The sequence below is a fragment of the Myotis daubentonii genome, chromosome 3, assembly GCF_963259705.1.
Source record: "Myotis daubentonii chromosome 3, mMyoDau2.1, whole genome shotgun sequence".
Taxonomy (NCBI): domain Eukaryota; kingdom Metazoa; phylum Chordata; class Mammalia; order Chiroptera; family Vespertilionidae; genus Myotis; species Myotis daubentonii.
The window spans coordinates 212,964,070-212,986,869 of NC_081842.1; the positions used below are offsets into that span (position 1 = coordinate 212,964,070).

Genomic DNA, 22,800 nt, shown 5'->3' on the forward strand with positions numbered 1-22,800 from the left:
TTTCCTTGGCTCTATTCCCGACCAGCAGAGCCCCTTGCGTTCCCGGTTAAATGTGCACTGAGTACGATAGCCAGACTGGCAGCACTGCGAGGTGGAGGCTGGGCTTCTTCGACTTACTTGCTTTTCAGTCGGAGAAACCACCTCACTGACCGGGGTATGTCTGCACCCCACACGGTGGAGTTTTACCGTTTCCACCGAGGGTTAAGGCAAATGCAAGAGACAGCATACGCCAGCACATCGCTTCCTTCTGATAGAAGGCGTCTCTGTTCATTCGCTGGAAATCTCTTTCCTGCTACTAAACCAAAGTACTCAAAACGTGGTATGCCCCCATTCACAGAACACTGATGGACATGGCAGTTCTTACGGAAAAACAGGAAAATAAAGCAAGCCCTCGCTTGGCTGTACTGTACCTCTAGCATACATCTGGTGCTCTAGGTTAGTCAGACTGGCTGTACTCCTAGTTCTAAGGTAGACAAGGGGGAGGCCTGGTAGACAGGAGAGACAAAGTTAGAAGTAAGAAAAAACACAGTGAATAAGACTCACCTCCAAAGCGTAAGCACAGAGTACATTACAGAGACAGCAAGCGCCATGCGCCAGTGCGATCATTCCCCTCAGTGATTTCTAAGAGCTATGAAGGTACCCGACAGCGTGAGCAGGACGGTTTTCTGCCGGCATTTCTTATGGAGGCATTGTCAAAGAAGCAAGCGCCTTTTTTTCCTCAGTTGGGGAAAGAAAATGTATTCAACATTCTTTTGAACAGAATGACAAGCCTTTTGAGGATTTTTAACTTAAAGCCCCATGTTCTTAGATGGCAGAGAAAAGTCACCAACACTCCGCTACCAGCTAGGGGAGGTGCTCGTTCCGCCGGCAGAAGCAGAAGCAGGAGCAGCAGGATGCTAATCCTCCGGGGTCTCCACACTCCAGGCGAAGAGCCCGTCTGTGCTTCAGTTTTCACCGTCTTTACTAAAGCGTTACCTCAAAGTATTATTTACATTATAAACTAAACATGGACGTGTTTAGAATATTTATATTTGGTATTTCCATCCAATGTCTTTGGAATACAAAACTAGTCAGTTCAATAAGGTGCCATGCCATCCAGGTTTACCTGCAGAATCTCAGCCCTTACTGAACAAAGCCAACAATTATGTCAGAAATGAGGCTATTTTCTTTCCCCTGCTAAAGAAACAGTGGGAAGTCAGCAGGTCCCTTGGGCTGAATTTCACATTATTCCAAGGGCTCCCATTGAAACTGCCCGGAATAAAATGTACAAATCTTGGGGGAATGTGACTAAATAGTCATGAATAAGACCTGAAAATCTGTGGTCAGTTCAGCAAGGTTCAAACCAACTGACTTTCGGAACCAATGCCCAACAACTATCTCAGTAGGTCTAAAACAGAGTACAATTCCATTTGATTTACTGCCACCCAGGAATTTCCAGTCAGAAAAGAGGTTTGGAAATTTAGGTATATTCAGTTACGTCTAATTAAAAAGAAATATTACACCTTTATAAACCTAAGTAACCATAAAAATCTATAAGTAAATAAAATCCGGCTTTAATTTAGCAGAGGCATTTAACATAGATAAGGCAGGTTATTAACTTTAAAGAAAGAGGAGAACTTTTTTTCTTTCTTTTTTTAAAAAGGCAGAGAGGAGAGGGACAAAAGAAAACCCTTCACTAGAATCCTAAAGACTGGGCCTTCCTGGTGTTTGCACTGACTGGATTTAAGATCCTCCTGTATGAATGCTTTTAGAAACACACACTCCCTAAGACACAAGACATATTACAGAAGATTATTCAGTCTTCTTGGTAGAATTCTATGTTACATTCTGTTGACACACAAATGGGGAAGGTTAGGGGAGGAGCCCACATTGAAGCTGATGATATCTGAAAAGCCCTGGCTCCGAAGCAATGACCTTGAGTCTCAGAAGCAACAGCCTGGGAACAGAGAGCAAGCAGAGCTGACATTTCCTGCCCCTCGCTCAAGAAGTACAAGGCAGAGAGACAGTCCATTTAAACGTCCTGAGGAGAGACGGACAAGTTCAAATACTTCATACACTACGAAAATCCATCTCCCCGTGACACGTTTGCAGACCAGATGGAATATTTATGTATTCATGAGCTATGTGAAGTCCAGCCAAGACTCCCAAAGAAACCACACTCAAAGAGCTGGGGCTGAGCTGAATTTGAATGACAATGGCTGTGGAACAACTAAGAACCGTGCAGTTGGCCATCACAATCTCCCCAGCTCCGAGGCAATCAGAGCTCCATGGTGAAGCATTAAATAAGGAAAGAAAACATCGTTAACAGAGAACAAACTGACTCCTCCCTCTTCAAGCGGCTGGGCATTCAAATCTTTTATACGTTATGAACAATACAGGGCCCCCCTAACAGTTTTTTCCACATGGGATAACCTGCCCTCCCTCTCTTCAAGAAAATAGCCAGTCTCTAGATTTAGAAGACTGAAAAGATGTTTTTAAAAAACCAGTCAAAAAGTTGCACCCACAGGAATGTTTGGCTGAGTAAAACCCAAACTGAGCAATGGCTGGTCTCGATGCACTTCCAGGGCACCCGTCCGTGCCATGTTGCCAGAACTGAGGACCCGTATATTATAGGTCCTCTCTCCCACAAAGGTGAGACTGGAGCGCATATTAAACGTTGAGTATTTTGCGCCAGAAAAATGTCTCTCACAAAGACTAAAACAGAACTGTAGAAGACAGTCAGAATTTCCTGTTGGTTTTTCCACTGAAACTGATTTTGGAGTTTTCAATGAAACATGGGTCTGTAGGTCAACAGTGACGGTTAGACATTTGTAGAGAAAACCCTTACTTTGTCCAAAGCAGGGCGGATCCACTGAAGAGCCCATCCAGTCTTCTGTTGTAGTTGATTCTATTTCCTTGTCCTCTTTACAGTAATCTGCCATCCATGATTCCTTGGTACTCACATACTGATCTAGAAAATATTCCCCAAAGACATTCAGAACAGAAGTAGAAAATATGAAAGGTTCAAGTCAGATAATGTCAATTCAGCAAAACAAGCTTCCACGGGCTGCCTCACTACATGCTGGGCAACCTGTAGATTCCGAGCAAGTGTGTCCCCGGGAGAACCTCATTCTCCACTGGAAGAAACCAATGTTAACAAACAACCATTAATTACCACAAAACGATACCACAATGTGAGAGGAACTAAAACAAAGATAAGAGTGAAATTCTGAGGGAGCACAGAACAGGGGACGATTTCGTCTGCTTTGGGAGAAGTGGAGGACCACACATGGGAATTTTGGGCCGGGGGTTGGACACCTTTGTTCTAGGTCTAAAAGAATGAGTAGAAATTACAGTTTACCGATGGGATTAGGATACAGGCACATTCCAGGCACAGAGAATAGCATATGCAAAGGCTTCAACATGAAAGTACATGGTACAATCAGTGAACATTAAATATTTCAACATGACTTTGGCACAACATACTGGGGTAAGGACAAAGCAAAGATGATTTAGTGTGTGTAGAGCGTGGAATCCCATGCTAAGTGACAGGGTTTAGAGATAAAATTTAAAAAAGACCAATTTGGAGGCTGTTAGAAAACCACTAAATTCAAGATGCTGTAATCCACCTGACAGTCCTCCTCCAGCTGTTTTGTTTTTTTTTTTACTCTTTTGAGAGGAGAATTACAACGGGGAAAGCAGGTTAACAATGATGTACCGCACCCAAATAAAGACCTTTTATACTAATTAAGATATACTTCCTAGAACAGGCAGAGTAGTTAGGGGCCATCAGGCAGGCAGGCAAGTGGTTAGGAGCAATCAGGCAGGCAGGCAGAGGGGTTAGGGGCGATGAGGCAGGCAGGCAGAATGGTTAGGAGCGATGAGGCAGTCAGGCAAGTGGTTAGGGGCAATCAAGCAGGCAGGCAGAGTGGTTAGGGGCGATCAGGCAGGCAGGCAGGCCAGCGGTTAGGAGCTAGCAGTCCTGGATTGTGAGAGGGATGTCCGACTGCCAGTTTAGGCCTCAGGGATCCCTGCGGGATGGGGCCTAAACCGGCAGTCGGACATCCCCCAAGAGGTCCCAAATTGCTAGAGGGTGCAGGCTGGGCTGAGAGACGCCCCCCCACCCCTCCCACCCTCTGCACAAATTTCGTGCACCAGGCCTGTAGTAAAAGAAATAACATAAGAAGCGAAATAAAATAGTATAGGAGGATCATGAGATCAATTTACTGTTACATAGGTAATAATATCCAGGCAAATTAGTGAATGAAATCTGATCATGTAAAACAATGGTTTTAAAATTTGAGGATCATTACACTTAAGGTCTTATTTCACTATGCATTCTCTCCATCTTACTGACATAGAATAAGCCAATGGACATTCTGAGAGCCTCAATACACCACACACGCTGAAGAAAGTTCACAGATTTGCAACGGTGTGTGTGTTATCTATCACTCAGAGATAACTACAGTTGTCCCCACAAATCAGATCGCTAGATGAGTAATTCCAAAAGTGTGAGTTGTACGATAAATAATCATGTATGAGTTTCCATGATGTAAATACAAGCATAGAGTGGTTCTGATTCACGACACTGAATCCAGGAATGTACACTTCCATGCTGTCAAAGAAACTCTCAGAACATACACCATTAGCTTGGCAACTCTTTTACAAAATGACATGATACCTGAAGGGAGACAATACAGGCAACTTATCCTGCTATAAAGACAAGGTCAAAATTATACCTTTTAAGAATTATTCAGTGAATTGCCGGAGAGAAGTGAATCTAAAGCCACTTCTACAGCCCAGTGACCAAGCATGATGAGGAGGAAGTTCATCATGAACATTCATGTTTCCTAAGCAGGCTAAGCTCCTGTTTGATCACTGATCGCATTAATTGGGATGCTAACTCTGGAGCACTGGGTTGAGAAGAATCCTGAGGCTAGGTTAGGGATTTTCAGGAAAGAGCCACGATGCCTAAGTGATGTCTTGTACAGGCCCAAGCATTTGCTAAACCAGGATTAACAGTCTTCCAGACAAGGGACCTATGTACAGAAATGTACCAACCTTCTGAAGACAACTTTCCACTCACCAATTAGTACTGAAGTGATATTGACGTCCAAACGGGTTTTGGCCTTGGCTTCCAGCTTCAGCCGAGGAGGATGGAGACGACTAGCTGCCTGCTGTTGCCAGGATACAGTGCACGGCCAGGGCTCAAGAAATGGCTCCCAGCCTGAGAGAGAACAGGAAATCAGACATCTGTTCAGCAGATACCAAGAGTTTATAGGGGACACTGCTCACAAATGCTCAGCAAGGACAGGCTGTAGCTTAATAGCTTTCTATTTCCAATTTGATTTCACAATGAAAGCACCATCTTTAGCCACAGGTCGCCCTACAGATGCCTGTGCTATGGAGGAGATATAAGTAGAAAAGCATGTCTGTGCCGACCCCCGTCTTCCAGGGGTGGAGGCCATGTGCCTCTCCCCTTAAAGGGCAGGCAGAGCCTGTTTTTGATCCTCTCGAGATAAAAATGGAGTCTCCGAAAAGTAGCATCACTGGCTGATGTAACTATTAAATTTGATTCCCTTGCTTACATCATGAAACCATTGGTTAAATAGATAGGTATACTTGTAAATCCATTAAGATTTTCCAATTTTTTAACTTAAAATGTCATATGTACAAAGGCGTATAAACCACATATATGTATAGTTTAAAGCAGGGGTCCTCAAACTACGGCCCACGGGCCACATGCAAATACGAATATTGTATTTGTTCCCGTTTTGTTTTTTTACTTCAAAATAAGACCTGTGCAGTGTGCATAGGAATTTGTTCATAGTTTTTTTTTAAACTATAGTCCGGCCCTCCAACGGTCTGAGGGACAGTGAACTGGCCCCGTTTAAAAAATTTGAGGACCCCTGGTTTAAAGAATAAAATTACTGCAATACCCTTGCACGCACTATTCGGCTTTAAGAACTAGAAAACCACGAGTGCCTGTGAAGCCCGAGTGCCAGGCCCCATCTCCGTCCCCCTTCTCCCCAACCCTCTCCCATCCAACTCCCAGTGACCATGCTCTTGGGTTTCTAATCACTTCCTTGCTCTTCGTTACAGTTCCACCACACATGGATGCATTCCTTAAGGGCATATTGATGAGTCTGTCCTGTTGGGGACCTTTACTTAAATAGAAGCCGACTGCATGTATTCTTTTGCAAGTTTCTATTTTGCTCAACAACATATCTTTGAGATTCACTCATACCGATGCTGCGTAGCTGTGATACATCTGTTCTCACCACTGAACTGTAATCCATTGAGGACTATGCCGTGTAATCTATCCGCTCTACGGCTGAAAGGTAGGCATGGCCTCGCTTCATTGCTGTTAGGAAGCGCAGGGCTATCAGCCGACTGTGCTCAGTTTCTGGGACACATAGTCGGGAGGCTCCCCGAGCACAGACCTAGAGGCAGCATAATCCCGGGCTGTTGGGATGCTTACACTCAACTTGACTAGGTCATGACATATTATTTTCCAAAGCAGTTGCACCAATTTACAGTTCTAGCAGCAGGAAATAAGAGTTCTATGGCTCATGTCGTCACTAATGTTTAATAGTGTCACATTTAATTTTTGCCAGGCTGGTGGGTGAGAAAAATGGTATCCCACTGTGATACTTCTCAAGGCCAGTTAATTTTTAACAGTTCTAAATATACTCAATCAGCCACAGGTGAGCTGATTTACTAATATAAATCCCACCGTCAGCACACTTAGTGACCTGCCTGTGTTCATACAACTTTAAAAGTAAGCTATATTTACTCTGAGAAAACAAACGATTCCCAGAAAAATAGCTACCACATGCCCTGTAAGAGTTTCTCTCAAATAGCAAGACTTGGGCCATTGTTCTCCAGTTAAAACATTTTGAACAATTAGGAAATGATTGTTACTCTGAGTGAATTTGAAACAGAAAGGAAAACGTTAACTAACAGAATTAAATGAGTCGGGCTCTAGAATAGGGGTCGCCAACTGGTGGTCCATGGACCACTGGTGGTCGGTGAGGTCTGAAAGGTTGGCGACCGCTGGTTTAAGGAAACCTTTGGAGCAGCGGTCGCCAACTGGTGGTCCGTGGACCACTAATGGTCCGTGAGGTCCAAAAGGTTGGCGACCACTGCTCTAGAACACAGCAGCAGCACAACACACGGAGGCTCAATTTTCCATTGAGAGCAAAAGGAGCAACCCCTCACCGAAGCTCAGCCTGCACAGCACCACTGTTTACTTGGTCCACCGCTACTAAAAACTCTCTGAAGGTAAAGAATTTCCCAGCCCAACCCGCTCGGCCCTGGTGCAGGACGATTCCTGAATGTCGATCCGTCTAGGCCAGGGGTTCTCAACCTGTGGGTCGCGACCCCGCTTTGGGGGTCGAACGACACTTTCACAGGGGTCGCCTAAGACCGTCGGAAAACACATATATAATTTTACACATTGTTTTTGTGATTAATCACTATGCTTTAATTATGTTCAATTTCTAACAATGAAATTGGGGGTCACCACAACATGAGGAACTGCATTAAAGGGTCGCGGCATTAGGAAGGTTGAGAACCACTGGTCTAGGCCCTTAGCTTGGTCCCTCCGTGGAAGGAAAGACCCTGGAAATGCGTTGCAGGATATGAGGGCTCTCTGACTCCAGAAGGAGAGACTGCTCTGATGAACCGTGCTTTACTTTAGGGAGTAGCTATGGCAGATTAGACACGATCACGGACTCAGTTCTCTTCTAATAAAACAAGTCCAGCAGGGAGTGAGGAGGCTTGAAATTTAAAATGATTATGGCCATAAATCTCCTCGGAAATTTAGCTACTATCCGGGCCAGCCAAATGATCCTTCACTATTGAGCAATTTCATGTTCTAGAATACGTCAAACTTCAGGGTCAAAAAGACTTAACTAATCAAAACACCTTTTTAAATAATTCAGTTGAATTAGAAAAAGGAAAAACCTCTATCTTTTGTGCTTATGTAGTCACTTGTTTTTTTATCTTTCCCTGCCCTGGCCCACCCCCGTTCCCCTCATGTAAAATTTATGTAGAAATAGGTCCAGGCAAATATTAGTGTGAAGTCCCACAATCACCTCTGCTTACACTGACCTGACAGAGCCCGGTTGTAATAATCTCCAGAAAGGGTGAAGTGGGCGTGGCCTTCGGGGCTGGTTCTTATGCGCTGAAGAAAATTCAGACCTGCAACGAAAGCAACGCTCACTGCAGAGCCGCGGCGGAACAACCAAAACTTTCTTTTGCAGACAAAGCCCTTTAGAGAGATGTTAGTTACAGCTAAGACTGATGATCTCACAAGAAAGCACATAAAAATCTGATACTTTGTTCATCGCAGAGTTCTTTGCATGGTTTCTGATTTTTAAAATACTGCATTAAAATACCATTTCTCTTCATTACTGAGTTTTGGGCACCCTTTAAAGGTTGTGACTGAAGTCAATGCCTCCTTTGTCTCCCTCCAGTACCAGACCCAGGCCCAACACCCAGGTGTATTTGAAGCCTGTAGGGACATAAAAACATTTCTAACTGAGTATCTTACAAGAAGGTACAGTGATAGGAGCAGTCATGTCCTGATAAATATTAGCTCAAATTTTTAAGATTACCATAGAAAAATAAGGAATAATGGTGCTCTGCTGAAAAGATACTCATGGAAACAGTCCAAGTCCCAGTTGCTAGTTTTAATCACGTGGCCCTTGTAAGTGCCCAGAAGCACAGGAAAAGGAAAACCTCTACAACGGGCAAAAGGTCAAATTAAATCCCCGGAACCAATTTTCTTTGAAGGGACTAGAGGCTAGCAAGATCAAAACAATGGAAAATTAAAAGTAAACACAGCAGGGAGAGGTTCCTTTACTCTCTGCAGCAGCCGCATGGAACACAGTTTACAATGGCGGGACTTAGGCTAACGCACTTCTACCCTAGTCCCTGTACAAACTTCACCTCTTCCCTGCCCTATGAAGGGGACTCTACTAGGACTGTGTTTTTCATTTTCAAAAGATATTTAGAGCAGGAGCGTTCTAAATGCCTTTAATAACGCTACAATCACTACAGTATTCAGATACATTAAAAAATAAGGTGGAGAGATCAGGAATTATTTAGTTAGAGCTGTTAATATAACAGAAATTTTGTCAATGACAATTTTGATTATTCCACAGCTATAGGCTGAAGGCCACATATGGCAAATAAATACACATTTCTTTAAAATACAAATAATGAAGAACATATGTAAAACCATTATCTAAATATCCATCCATACTACTGAGTAGAGGGCATGAATAACACAAAAAGGCCCCAAATAATTCAGCAATCACGGGAAAGCTTCAAGATGAGTCTGGAAACCAGGAGAACACTCACGGGAAAAGGTGAGCTCGGCCAGAGGAACGTCGCGGTCCATGCAGTCATCGATGAAGCAGATGCACACACTCTCAGCCTTAATCTCCACGCCTGAGATCAACTGAGCTGGTGTGGTGCCCTGGCTCTCTTGGCTACTAGAGGCCAGGGAAAGAGACTTCAGAGGTTCAGCATTCTTAAACAACCAACTTGCTGCCTTTTTTAACTGGCCTGCAAAGAAATTAAAAGGGGATCAGTTCAACCAGTTCCCACAGCGACTCAAGCAACTCACAGAGGAAGTAGAGAAAGTGTATGGGGACCTACTGGACAACCCAAGAGAACCTTGATCCAACTGTATTCTTAGACATAAAAAAGAAAAAATTGCATAATAATAGGAATTCTGCTTTTAAGCATATAACAAGGCCCTCTTTGTTGCATGTCTTCCACTCATTTTATTACACCTTTTATGTATTAAAGCCATCTTTCCTCTACTATGACATCCGTTTAAGGAGAGGAAAGAAGAGAGAAAGAGAAAGCGGAGTTATGGAGACACATTAATTACCTTGGCACACCAAAAGAGCCTTGCGACAATCGTCCATGCTGAATCCCAGCTCCTGCAGTCGAGCCAGCTGTAACTCTAGACAAAGGGGTACAGGATTTTTATTAATATCTTTGTTAATTAATCCATAGACTAATTTAAGGAAAAAAAAATACAGAAACTGGTGACTAAAACATTTCATTTCTCTAGGCAAAAATGGGCTCCTAATTAAAGACTTTTGTCATATGTACCCTGAAAATTATAGGAGCCTTTTTCTGTATATTGATTGTGTTTTTAAAAGTTTAAAACTGAAACTCAGTATTATCTACATTAACTTTGAAAGAAAAATCAAAGCTTAAAACCAAACCTTAGCATTTTCCATATAACTCCAGAGAATATTGCAAAAGGAAACATAGATAGGCTAGAACAGTTGGTTTGGGGTGTTAAAATTTTTAAAAAATAGAGAAGCATATTTAGGCTCCTAATTATACTTAATGACATACAATTATACTCTGAACAATTAAGGTGTGTTAAAAGAAAATCTTAAAAGTAAACAGAAGGGAAGTTATTAGAAAGACTCAGTGGGTTTAAAGTTAAACACCTACCCAAGACAGGATCTAAGGTATGCCTTGTCCCTTCTCTGATTTCCTCTCCAACTCGAGTCGCACAAGAAAGGCCACTGCTAACGGAACTGGCCTCCGAGGCCACCGTGTCGGGCACTGCAGTATTAGCTTGCTCAGGGATGGATTTTGCAATAGCAAGAAACAGCTGAACATCATTATAGGAGAGTCTGATATCCAGGGCTTGTAACTGAATCTGTCAAAATGAAAACGGTGGCAGGTTTTAAAGTTTGGTTTTGCATCTACACCTCTTACAGATACAATTCCCTAATTCAAGTTTCAGAAGTCCAAAAGACACTACATTTCTCATTTTGAACACTGGAAAGCTCACTATATTAAGCACTAATAGCCATGAGGGAAGGCGTAGGATGACTTTCATAAAAGAACATTAATCATTAAAGCAGAGGATCAAAGATTGGCTGTAGGGGAGATAAGATCACGTATTAGCAACATTTTGTTAGTCCATTTTGCTTTGATCTATTTTTTTTAAATCTCTGAAACCAAATGACCAACCAAAGTATCTTTTCTTTATTTAAACAGAACCTAAAATGATTCAAGTTCCACGTGAATATTTCCTAAACCTCTGGTCTTCCTCAGAGATTAGCAATACAGTCAACACTAGTAAAAGCCATACAGACACCAACCCACTTTAAAAATCGGATGACTGTTCAAATGTCTGTGTATGATGCTTTATTTACTTATTTTTAATTTTTTTAAAGACTGAACATCAGAATTGCTTTTCTCTCTCTTTCAGGCTCCTATTCCCCCTCTACCAAAGAAATAAAACATCGAATTCTTAGGCCTTCCTTGCCAGGCCTCGCCCTCCCTGCTTCACCATACATCCTCCTCCTCCTCAGTTCCCTACATGCCTCCTTGTTCTAGCGAGACTTGTCTGTCTCACGTTTGCTGAGCCATGTGCACCCCTGACCTCAGGGCTTCCTAACATGGAATGTTCTCCCTCTCTGCCTATATACCCTTCCCTCCACTCAGACTCACCTGACCTGGAGTTCCACTCACAACCAACAGTCCTACCTGTGTGGAGTTGTGCTTTCCATAAACCTTTATAGAACTTCAAGGTTATACTAGACAATTAAAAGGTCTTTCATCCTCCACAAGACAGCAAGATCTTAGGACAGAGATGTTATTTGTATTTTGTTGCTGAAGGACCTAAAATGTTGTTGGGCCCAGCAGAGGCATATAGTCCCAGCTCAGGCAAGTGTGTGAGAGTGCATCAACATGTCACAGGTGTTCAGCATTACCTCCAGGATCGGTGGGAAATCTGTGCTGTTGAACGCATCCATCAGTCCTGAGCTGTTCTGATAAGAAGAATTCCCCACCAGCTCCACCTGAATTTGTACTGGATCAACAATTGAAAGAGCCGTATCATGTTCATTCCCCAGTCGGCATGAAAACACCTAGAGAATGAAATGTAATATGCTAAGAATTAATGTCTGATTTAGAAAGAGCCTGACCATCAGCTGAAAAAGAGACGAGCTCAGAAGCAACACCCATGACAACTGCTGAAATACCGTGAGGAGTGAGGCTGGTACTTCCCGACTGCCCACAGCATGTTCAGCGGTTCATGTGAAAGGCAGTTTAGCAACACATAACAAAAGACTTAAAACTCTCACACCCTTTGAGCCAACCACCCTACTTCTTTCTAGGAACTAGCCTAAGGAAATAATGAAAAATATAGAAAAATTCACTGAACCATTATTTAATAGCTAATAAAAACAAGTAAGAGCAATCAAGGTTAAAAAATAATAATAATAAATTTAAAAAGAGCAATCAAGGTTTAATCACTCAATATGCATAGCTACTCAATGGAATATTTTGCAGCCACTTAAAGTGACAGTTAAAAAGAGCATATGGAATACAGGAAGATAGTCACAACATAGGTTATGTGAAAATGCAGCCCAATAAATAATGATTAGACCATGACTTTAAGGAAAGAAACACATTGAAATATCAACAGAGATTATTTATGGAGGGATATGTGTTTTTCCCTCCCCTGCCCCAATTTTATATACTATAGTTGTTCCATTCATAGTTAAAAATAACTACATTAATTACTGAAGCTGGGTAACAGCTACATAGTGGTCCATTATATTATTGTTTCCTTTGTACATGTTTGAAATGTTCTATTAAAAAGCTTTAAAATATATTTTATTTCTGGGGAGAAAGAAGAGAAGGGAGGGAGGACTCCTATTCTAAGATCAAATTATTCTGCACACTCAGGAAAAGTACAGAAGAGGAAAGCATTCATGTTGGTTTCCCTTGCTCCTTCCCCTGCGCTTTTCTGACATTTCTTAGTGCTACTGAAAAACAGGTCTGACACCAGGGTCCTTTGCTATACGTAAAATTAACGCACTTTGCTTTCTTTCTAAGTGCGACACTGTACCAAGCAGGCTCACAGCTCAGATTCCACCATGCTGCCTAGAGAACAAGACGGCAAGCAGTTTCCAGGAAGCTCAGATACTGTGCCGTGCAGTTGTTCTAAGGCTCTGGAGCAGGAGAGTTGCGTTTTCCCTTTTTCTTCTGCTTCACAAAACCCAATTGTACCTAACAGCTCATTAATCAATCACCAAGAGTTTCCATTCAAAGCTGGCATTGTGGTGGCTTAGAAAGCAGATGAATTGCAATTTCATGATCAACTCACATCACACAAGCATGTAAATCCTTCCTCTCAAAATGAGGTTTCTTTACAGGAGAGAAAACAAGTGGTCAAGAAGTGAAATCTCTACAGGTTTTAATCAGCTATATCTGACCAGACGGGGGGGGAAAGCACCATATGCGGTTGACAGTGAAAATAAGTTTTGCTCATCAACTTCTGAAGTTCTGATATCACTGGAAAGAATAGGGCATGGAAAGTTCAGTCGTGAAAGGAAAGGAGATGATGAGTAACTCTGACCCAACATTGTAGCACTTATAACATGAGGAATGTTAGCCGAGATCAGGGAATGAAGAACTTTTAATAGAGATAATAATCTACCTCATTTCCCTCTCTCTCCACGAGCCCTGGCTTACAAAGAGGAAAGCATTTTTATTTAATATTGTACAATATAATTTCCAGGCTACAGAAGCACTTCAATGCATATCTCGTTCAGGAGATTAAACCAGGGCCTGAGCAGCACTATTCACTCCTTTAGGTAATGCATGACTCTCCAGAGCTGCCCTTTTATAGATCAGATATTCCTAAAAGGATAATACACGAAACTCTTCACACCTTTTATAACTACGTTTCCATGACCCCAAAGCCCTGGTCTTCATAGAGACAAGCAGTCACTGTGGGGAAGGGATGCAGGGGAAATGAGGGCCACTTCCCCACCTTCACGAAGGTGCCAAGGACTAGGCCTGCAGAACCAGAGGACACAGCAGGGAGCCCGGCCGGGTACCGGGGAGCCTGACGTTCTGAGGAAGGAGGGTGTAAGAAGGAGGTAAAGTCCCTCCACTCATACACGGCCTGGCACTGGAGGACTCAATTCACACAGCAGAGTAAGCTGGTAGCTTTGAGGAGAAAACAAAATGAGGGGAGGGATCCTCCAGTTCTGCTAATTATTTCTCCTAATGAAAGCTTAGGAGGTCAAAGTCTCTTCCAGCTGCTCTTCTCTGGAGCCAAACATGTAGTCTTTCGATCAACTCATAAGCTTCTTACCTCGATACCAAACAAACTTCCTGAAAAGGGGCGATCCACAAATCGGGGCTTGTAGGTAAGCACTGTGGTGCCTTTGAGAATAATGGCGTTGGTGTCGAAGCAGGACACATCTTCCACGACCACAAACTCTGTACCTGCAAGGAGAGCACCGTTAACCACGCCCAAGTGGGAGGCTGGGAAGCACCAGGCTGCCGGGAACTAGGCAGCACGTGGCCACGGGGAGGGACGTGACCGTCAGACCTGTGCTCCAGGGTGTCCACCTTCTCTCTCCTTCACGGTCACCGTGGACAATTCTGTGCCTCTGGCCAGGCACAGCTGAGCCAGCAGAGCCTGCCCAGGCGGAAGAAACTGCAGTGCAGTTTCTCTCTTTAGAACGTGTTTTTAATCTAGGTCTCCTGGGAGGACTAACATATTCAGAAGCTCAGGGAATCATCCCTCCTCCAACCGATGACCTGCTTTAAAATCCCAGGAAGTAGATTCAGATAAGAACGCTGGGCAGGCAGCACTGGACACTATATCATCTATGTAGCCATTCAAGTTGTTTTCAAAGAACGAAGAACAATCCAGTGTAGAGATTTTTGAAGTCAGTACCTGCAGTTTCCTACTCATGTGTACATGGCAAATTTACTTTGCTTTATATACTGTGTGTCTTCATCAAAAACCATAGATAGAGTGATCTTTCAAAACTAAATCCACTTAAAATGCTAGCTGCTTCCAACCCATTGAATAGTTCATAGGGAATATCACAAACAATAAATACACAAACACATACAGATGTACTAGAGTTCATGAACTAGAGTTCAATAGTTAATAAAAACCATAATAAATCTATTCGTAAAAAATATATATATTCTTTTTGTAAAGAGAAAACAATCCCCTCACTTATTATAAAATGAAATTTTCATATACCAAACTTGCCCAAACTCAGTAAGGCACATCTGTTGGGGCCCTAAAGATCAAATAGAAAATTGAAGCAGACTTTTAACACTGGGGGGGAAAGGACCACTGCCCAGGTAGTGCTCAAGCTGGGATGTGCATTAGGTGAGCAGAGGAAAGAGACAAGAGACCCTGAAGCCTTCACTTCAGGCCAGGTAGTTCACACCCCACACAGAGGTCAGGAACGTTGATGCTTACTGTTGGTCTATGAAAGACTCCAATGTATAAGTGCTCATGTCAAAAAATGAAAGGCAACAGAAAGTCACCCTGCAACACACTGAACCTAACATTTAAACTCAGAGCAGTGGCTCACACCTATGAATACTCACCTGTTACATTGACCTTGACCTCCAAGTGCTTTTCAGTGGACACAGGAAGGGAAGACCGCCTGGTAACTACTCCACTCTTCACAGTTTTGGGAACTACAGCAGATTCACTGCTAGAATTCCGGTGGCGAGAAGGGGTAACATTAGCTTGTTTCTTAATGTCACTGGGAGTGTGGAGAAAATCATGGACTAACAGCAGCCAGTCAAATATGAGAAACACTCGGAGATTGTTGAGAACGACTGTAAAACAGGAGGAATCCTTTGTAGATCTGCATGAAAGAAGACCAAAAAAAAGACATCAGAAAGGAGAAACATGACATTTCATTAGCCAACAAATGTATTACCTAGTTTTGGCAGATGGTATTTAATGTTTTAAATACCAGCATTTTCTACACTGACAGCTATATCAATAAACTCTGAAAACTGGTATAATAAAACATTAAATGTATGTTTTCAGAAGTTAATCATATTTTTAATAAGAAGTAATCTATATATATGAAGGCTAAGCAACCGTCTGACCGGTAGCTATGATGCGCAATGACCACCAGGGGACAGATGCTCTGACTGGTAGCTATGATGCACACTGACCACCAGGGGGGCAGACACTCAACGCAGGAGCTGCCGAGCTGCAGTGACTTGGCAGCGGCAGTTCTCGGGTGACACACCTCAGAACCAAAGAGGAGGGAGCCTGATTCCGGGTGCATCACCCAAGAACCGCCCTCTCACAATCCAGGACCCCTTGTGGCGGGGGGGGGGGGGGGGGGGGGGGGGGGGGGGGATGTCAGAGAGCCGGTTTCAGCCTGATTCCCGCAGGCCAAGCCAAGGGACCCCACCTACCAGAGGGATCCCACTCATTCTGCAGATGCCCTTCGAGTCACTGGGCCATCCCAAGTGCAGCTGGCCATGGAGGGACTGTGGGAGGTTGGCTCCAGGGCGTGTCCGGCCCATCTCACCCGGTCCCGCCCAGCCAGCCACCTTCTAATTAATATACTTTCAATGTGCATGAATCCGTGCACGGGGCACTAGTATGCTATAAAAAACAGTACAGTGTAGTCCAATGGTTCTCAACAAGGGTGACTGTCCTCCAGAAGACATCTGGCAATGTCTGCAGGTATTTGTGGTTGACACAACTGCGGGAGGGGGTATTACTATCGGCATCTTGTGGTTAAGGCCGGGGATGGTGCTAAACATTTCACAATGCACAGAACAACACCCACAATAAGAAATTATCTGACCTAAAAATGTCAACAGTGCTGAGGCTACAGTAAAAAGGGCACAGGCTTAAATCCTGTCATTTAACAAGATGTGTTATCTTGGATGAGCAGCCTACCTTCTCTGAGGCACAGAACAGGTTATTTGATAAATGTCAGTTCCCTTCCCTAAGGCTGTTTCAAGGAGATCAAGGAGGATCTCTTTCCTTGATGTCTAGAATCACTTCTCTATAGACACACATTTACACACCAGTGCCAGGTGGTTTCTCTACTGGAACTGACCTGAGAACCCAGATCTTTTAGCCTGAGCAGGAGGACAAATAAGATAGCGTTTATTGTGGGGATGACCCCAAGCACCCTAGAAGTGGAATGGGGGGGGGGGTGAGGGGGGCGGCGGGGGGGAGAGATACTCATTCTGTAGTCCCTTTACCCCAAATTCTACATTTGAGGTGAAAAGTCAAGGAGGACTCTCAGACCTGGCCCGGCCCATCGGGGCAGCAGGCAGACGGGTAGCACAGAAGGACAGTGGGCTGGGGACATCTCTACAGCGTTTTCTGGGTTGAACTTTGTTCTGGGCCTCTAGCTAATGCATGTACCTGGTTCTCTGCCCTAACAGGGCTCCTATTCTGGAAAAAGTGATTCGGAGATATCTGGAAGACTGGCTTCCCTATGCTCATATTTCTCCTAAACCTGGCTCACTGCCTCTAGAAAAGAGGCACAACGATGTATGTCTCCTTCACACAGACACAGCATTTTTCACAGAAACACTTTACCCTTTTGTAATGGAGAAAAAATGTTGCCCTCGGTGAAAATTTTCCACCCCATTTTGAACACAGATCGTCAGAGCTATGCACTAACTGGAAAGTCAAAGTGTGTCTGATCCCTTTTCTGGAAAATATTTCAAGCCTTTAAACACTGTGAAGTGATTTATATTTGACACACAAAATCCCAACAAAAGAGCAATTCTTCTTGAGACACAGAAAGCGTTCAAAAGTTCCAATCAAGAGAACATGTTAACCCTCTCGCTAACAATGGCACCTCTGTTAGCAAGAGCCAAGGTAAGACTTCATTATTTGACTCCAAGAAATTATATACCTTGAGTATATAAATAGAACAATATTTCAAGGCTGCTTATATATCAAAAACATGATAGGCTGAAAAGCTAGCTCATCGTTTAGGAAGCCAGATCGTTATTAGATCAATACTATTAAAGCAAACCTAAAAAGAAACTGTTGCTGCAGATGAACCAAATATATGCAAGCTTCCTGCTCAAATAAACATTGTCTTCAAACAAAGGAGCTGCAAAGCACGGCCACCTGTCATCTGACCACAATCAGCCCAATCGCCCGCAGACCATCAGGAAAGAAATGGACTTCGAATCAGGGGCTCAGGTTTGAGTTCTGACTACTTCACTCACTAGCTGTGTGACCTGAGAAGAGTTACTAACCCCCTCCACGCTTCTAGCTCTGCATCTGTCCAATGGGGAAGAAAGTCACCCACCTTGCAGACTTGTGGGAACTAAAGGTGGGTAGCGTGCCTGGCTCATGTTAGGCTCAATAAGAGCCAGCTAGCATTCCTAGTGCTGAGCTTTTAAAAAGTTCATACAAAAGCTGAAATGTCTACTTTGCTAGTTTCCTAAGGCTTATGGAGAGACCACAACCTCTCCTTAAAAAACAGTGCAGTCCTGAGGAATTCATTGAACAGGATACTGAAGTGTCATGCATATTTAAACATATAAATACAAAGATAATCTTGGTGACTTTTTTTCTTTTTATGCCTAACCAAGAAATTTTCACTTACTTCTTCTCTCTTAACCCAGCCTTTTCGTTACTGGTCTATATTTACAACATATCTGATGATATTGTGCACGAACAGAATGAAATTGATATTGCTGCGACAGGTCTCCTTTTGGATTTGCATGAAGAGATTTCTTTACGTCAGATTTAATTTTTCAGTTTTCAGGCCAATGCTCACTTAGTCATCAAATCTTTCTGTAGTATATTATAAAATAACACAAGCTACCTCAGGAATAATAATGGCTTCCACCATCTGTGCCAAACAGTATGCCAGGCAGGTACAGTTGTGCTTTTCTGTCTTATACTGTAGAAGAGGAAAATGCAGCTCAAAAAGGTTAAATAGCTTGCTCTAGGGGCACATAGTTAGAAAGTGTAAATGGAGTTTTTGACCCCAGGTCTGTATGATTCCAGAACATTCACACTTTCCACAGACACAATTGCCTCCCATAATACCAAAAAGAAAACATAATCTAGTTTGAAAGCTAAAGCTTTTTAATGACAAAGTGAGTCAGCAAGACTTGCAGAGGTAATCGGTAATGCAAGACAAAACCACCTTCCCCTATCATCAACAAACAAGTGCTGGCTAGGATGTGGCGAAAAAGGAACCCTCGTGCACTGCTGGTGGGAATGCAGACTGGTACAGCCACTGTGGAAGACAGTATGGCATTTCCTCAAAAAACTCAAAATGGAACTCCATTTGAACCTGTGATCCCACTTCTAGGGATATATGAAAAGAAATCAGAAACACCAATCAGAAAGGATATATGCACCCCCATGTTCATAGCAGCACAATTTACAATAGTTAAGATTTGGAAACAGCCTAAGTGCCCATCAGCAGATGAGGGCATTAAAAAACTGTGGTACATCTACACAATGGAATATTATGCTGCTGTAAAAAAGAAAGAACTCTTACCATTCACAACAGCATGGATGGAACTGGAGAGCTTTATGCTAAGTAAAATAAGCCAGTCGGAGAAAGATATACAAAACATGATCTCACCCATTTGTGGAATATAATGAACAACATAAACTGATGAACAAAAATAGATCTAGAGACAGAGAAGCATTGAACAGACCGTCAAACCTCAGAGGTACGTGTGTGTGGGTGTGGAGGGGGGTTAAGGAGGGGGGGGGGGGTAACAAATCAACCGAAGTTCTTGAATGCATACATGCAAGCATAACCGATGGACACAGACACTAGGGAGGTGAGGACATATGTTGGGGGGTAGGAGTGGCCGGGGAGAGGTCAATGGGGGGAAAAGGAGACATATGTAATACTTTAAACAATAAAGAATTTTAAAAAAAATACACATACGCACACACAAAAAGAAACACTTTCCCTTCTGTTACCTCTATAGACAAAAGTCTTTCTTTTTCCTTAAACAAACATAGTACCCACCCCCCTCCCCAAGTTGCTTTGCATATTAAAACAGCCTACAGCAAGCATGTCAAACTCACCGCCACGAGTTTGACATCCTTGGTCGACAGCAGATTGATTCCAAGAATCTGGTGTAACTCTAAACTACTTTTTTTAAACAACAGAGACACCTTTTGGCCAATAAGTGAAGCTGCAAGGTTACAGGAAGACTGAGTCAATACACATTACATTGCACACTGAGGGGCCATTATGTATTTATCTTTTCAGTGATTCCTTGGTCCTTTGCTGCTCTACAGCCAACATGGCCATGGCCACAAAAGGAAATATCTCAATGAAGAAAGGCAGACCAGGGGCTGGATGTACTACCTGAAATGCAACTCGATCTGAATGGATCCTTGGGCTGTGCTGCTGTTCTTGGAGGGCTGAAAGATACAGCTGAAGACGTTGGTCGTGCCAGGACTGGCCTTCTGCCCAGCATAGCGGGTGTCAAAAGCCATCATGGAATGGGAAACCAAGTTAACGGATTTGGTTTGGTTGGAAAAGCTCTCAAAGAGCAGTTTACATTTCTTAAAGTCAAATCTAAAAGGAAGAAATCAGACAAGATGTTAAACTCTTCCCTTTTACAAAATTATGTAAGTTCAAAATAAAAAAAAACACAAAATAATAAGTATGCGTACGTTCTATGAAGGAGGATAACATTTATTCTGAGATCTTTCATTGATTTTAACAGATTCCTCAAAATGGACTTAGTATCACTAGGCTCTGCATCTTACTTTCTATTTCCAAAGAGATGATCTTGTCCAAAGGAATCTCATGAGGAACAGCAATACCACACATGTATTATATTCTTGGTTCATTTTCATCTCATTTCTCATCTCAAGCCTAAGAAGACTGAATACAGGGTGGGGCAAAAGTAGGTTTACAGGTTTTCGGATGGAAAATAATACAATAATTAATAAATAATAACACAAGAATAAACTCTATTTCCAGTACTCACAACTGTAAACCTGTTTTGCCCCACATTGTATATGCGATAATCCACAAGGGATGTCGAGGATCCCTTTAGTCCTTCACTTGTCAACTTCTAGCCTGCCTAGAGGAGTCTCTCTCCAGAGTTTGCTTAATTTTTACCTCAGACACTATAGCTTAATGGAAACTACCAGAACAAACAATACCCTTCATTACAGAAAAATAACGCAACTCGCCCACCAATAGGAAATGCATTTGGGACTGACTTTTTTTTAATAACAGAGAAAGCTGCAATGGACAACTCATAGTCACTCAGTACCATCACGACAATCTGTACAGATATTGGAGAAAACTAAGGGCCCTGCCAGTCATCAAAAAATTTTGCAACAAAACAATCAGCATGGAACTCCAGCTAGTTAGATACAGACCAGGATGGATTTTCAAGGGAAAAACAAAGTAAAATACAGAGTGCTTCCGTGAGGAAATCACTAGGCTGAAGTCCTGTTTTCAAACATCGGAACACTTTTCCAGCCAAATAACCTTAATTAGTCAAAAACTCTATCTGGAAACCAGAGAAAAGTAATGTCTGCACCACCTTACATGGCTGTCAAGATACCTACATGAAAGGTGATCGAGTGTGAAAACACAATGCATTCTTAAAGGTCCCCACTGCGAAGAACAAATTCCTGGTCTACACTGACCACGCAGACGATATAAATAAGTGAATGGCTGCGTAAACACATGCCCTTTCGAAAGGTTTCCCAAGTTGCCACTAGCTTCTAGGGCTCCCAAATGAAAACATGGGCCAGCACTGCCAAAGCTTCCAATTTTTCAAAAGAAACTGAAATCCCAACTTTTTGTGTGAAAACCCCCAAATTGTAAATGTTGGCCAGTGAGGGAAACGTCAGTGCTGCTCACCCAACAGTCCGGGTCTCCCCTGTGCAGACACAGGACGCCTGCGTGCTGACTCAGCCGTGCATGTGTGGGCCCATGTTCTACCCCACGAGGTTTGCCAGGGCATTAACTGCCTGTAAGACCCTCCAGGGCTCTTATTTTTCTCGCTGGCATGTCAACACCGTCTGCTCTGTCAGCCGCGGAGACTGCAGTGAGCAGAGACTCCCGAGACCCCTGTAGCAGGAGGAAAAACTCTCCCCTGTTCTAAGTCACTGGTATTTTCGAGAGCCTGCTACCAGAGCGCAGCCTATGCTATCTGGATGTAGACGGCGGTGAACTTGAACTTTTGAAAAGCACTCTGCAGACCACATTCCGCTGTCAACCAGCACTCCGGAACCTCTGCTCTCTGCTAAAGCAAAACCTGTGGGTTACTTGTATCAATGTTACTGTATTACTGTTGTTATAAAACAATGCAATGTAATGAGAGCCACACCTCGCCAGGGACCCGGCCCCTTCTCTTCCTTTTGGATCCTTCAGCTCCAGACTCACGTTTACCATGTCCATGAGGAAGCACATGCATGTGTACACCTCTCCACTCAGGACCGTCTGGAAAAGAAAACGCTGGTCAGTCCACACTTGATGGTGCCAATGAGGATTGGGATTAGGATGGCGAGAAATCTAATTTGCTGACTGTTCCATCTTCTTTCCCGGGGTGACTTGAGGCATGTATGCACAGGGTGACCATCCACTGAGGCAATGGGAGTTACCAAAGAACATGAGGTCTCACTCACGTGAATTCTTGGGTCTTGTAAATCATAAGGCCGCATAAATTCCTCTATGGGCTCTCCCAGGTTGTTTTCTAATAAACCACGGATCAGCTTGTATTTGTACAAATCTAAGGAGCAGTGGACTGAGGAGAGGTTGCCATGGATGGATATGTCCGGCACAGTATGACTTATCTCTCTATGAAAAAAGGAAAGGGGAAAATTTTACAAACCAAACTAACTTGGCATTGACATAGTTCACACCCAAATATAAGAGCTAAAAAGTACCCACCTACATTATCAAACAGTTAATTTCTAACTTCCAATGACAAAAATGTCATGTGGCTCCTAACGAAGCAAGTTAGTATGACTGAATGTCATGCTTCAAC

The 22,800-nt window shown here is 43.1% G+C and overlaps 1 protein-coding gene across 9 annotated transcripts in view; it reads right to left on the reverse strand.

Moving 5' to 3' along the window:
* VPS13D (vacuolar protein sorting 13 homolog D) overlaps positions 1-22,800 on the reverse strand; it is a 226,893-nt gene that overhangs the window by 133,881 nt on the left and 70,212 nt on the right. For 7 of the 9 annotated variants that reach the window (XM_059691217.1, XM_059691218.1, XM_059691214.1 and 4 more), the window contains 13 exons: positions 22,439-22,610; positions 22,141-22,253; positions 20,151-20,363; positions 15,403-15,668; positions 14,138-14,271; positions 11,742-11,897; positions 10,468-10,678; positions 9,887-9,961; positions 9,349-9,555; positions 8,095-8,184; positions 5,066-5,206; positions 2,828-2,950; positions 411-485 (listed from right to left, as the gene is read on the reverse strand). In XM_059691217.1, the coding sequence (XP_059547200.1) occupies positions 411-485; positions 2,828-2,950; positions 5,066-5,206; positions 8,095-8,184; positions 9,349-9,555; positions 9,887-9,961; positions 10,468-10,678; positions 11,742-11,897; positions 14,138-14,271; positions 15,403-15,668; positions 20,151-20,363; positions 22,141-22,253; positions 22,439-22,610 (1,976 nt within the window). The remainder of the gene's footprint in view (positions 1-410; positions 486-2,827; positions 2,951-5,065; positions 5,207-8,094; positions 8,185-9,348; positions 9,556-9,886; positions 9,962-10,467; positions 10,679-11,741; positions 11,898-14,137; positions 14,272-15,402; positions 15,669-20,150; positions 20,364-22,140; positions 22,254-22,438; positions 22,611-22,800) is intronic. The other 2 variants (XM_059691216.1, XM_059691215.1) reach the window with 1 other exon arrangement.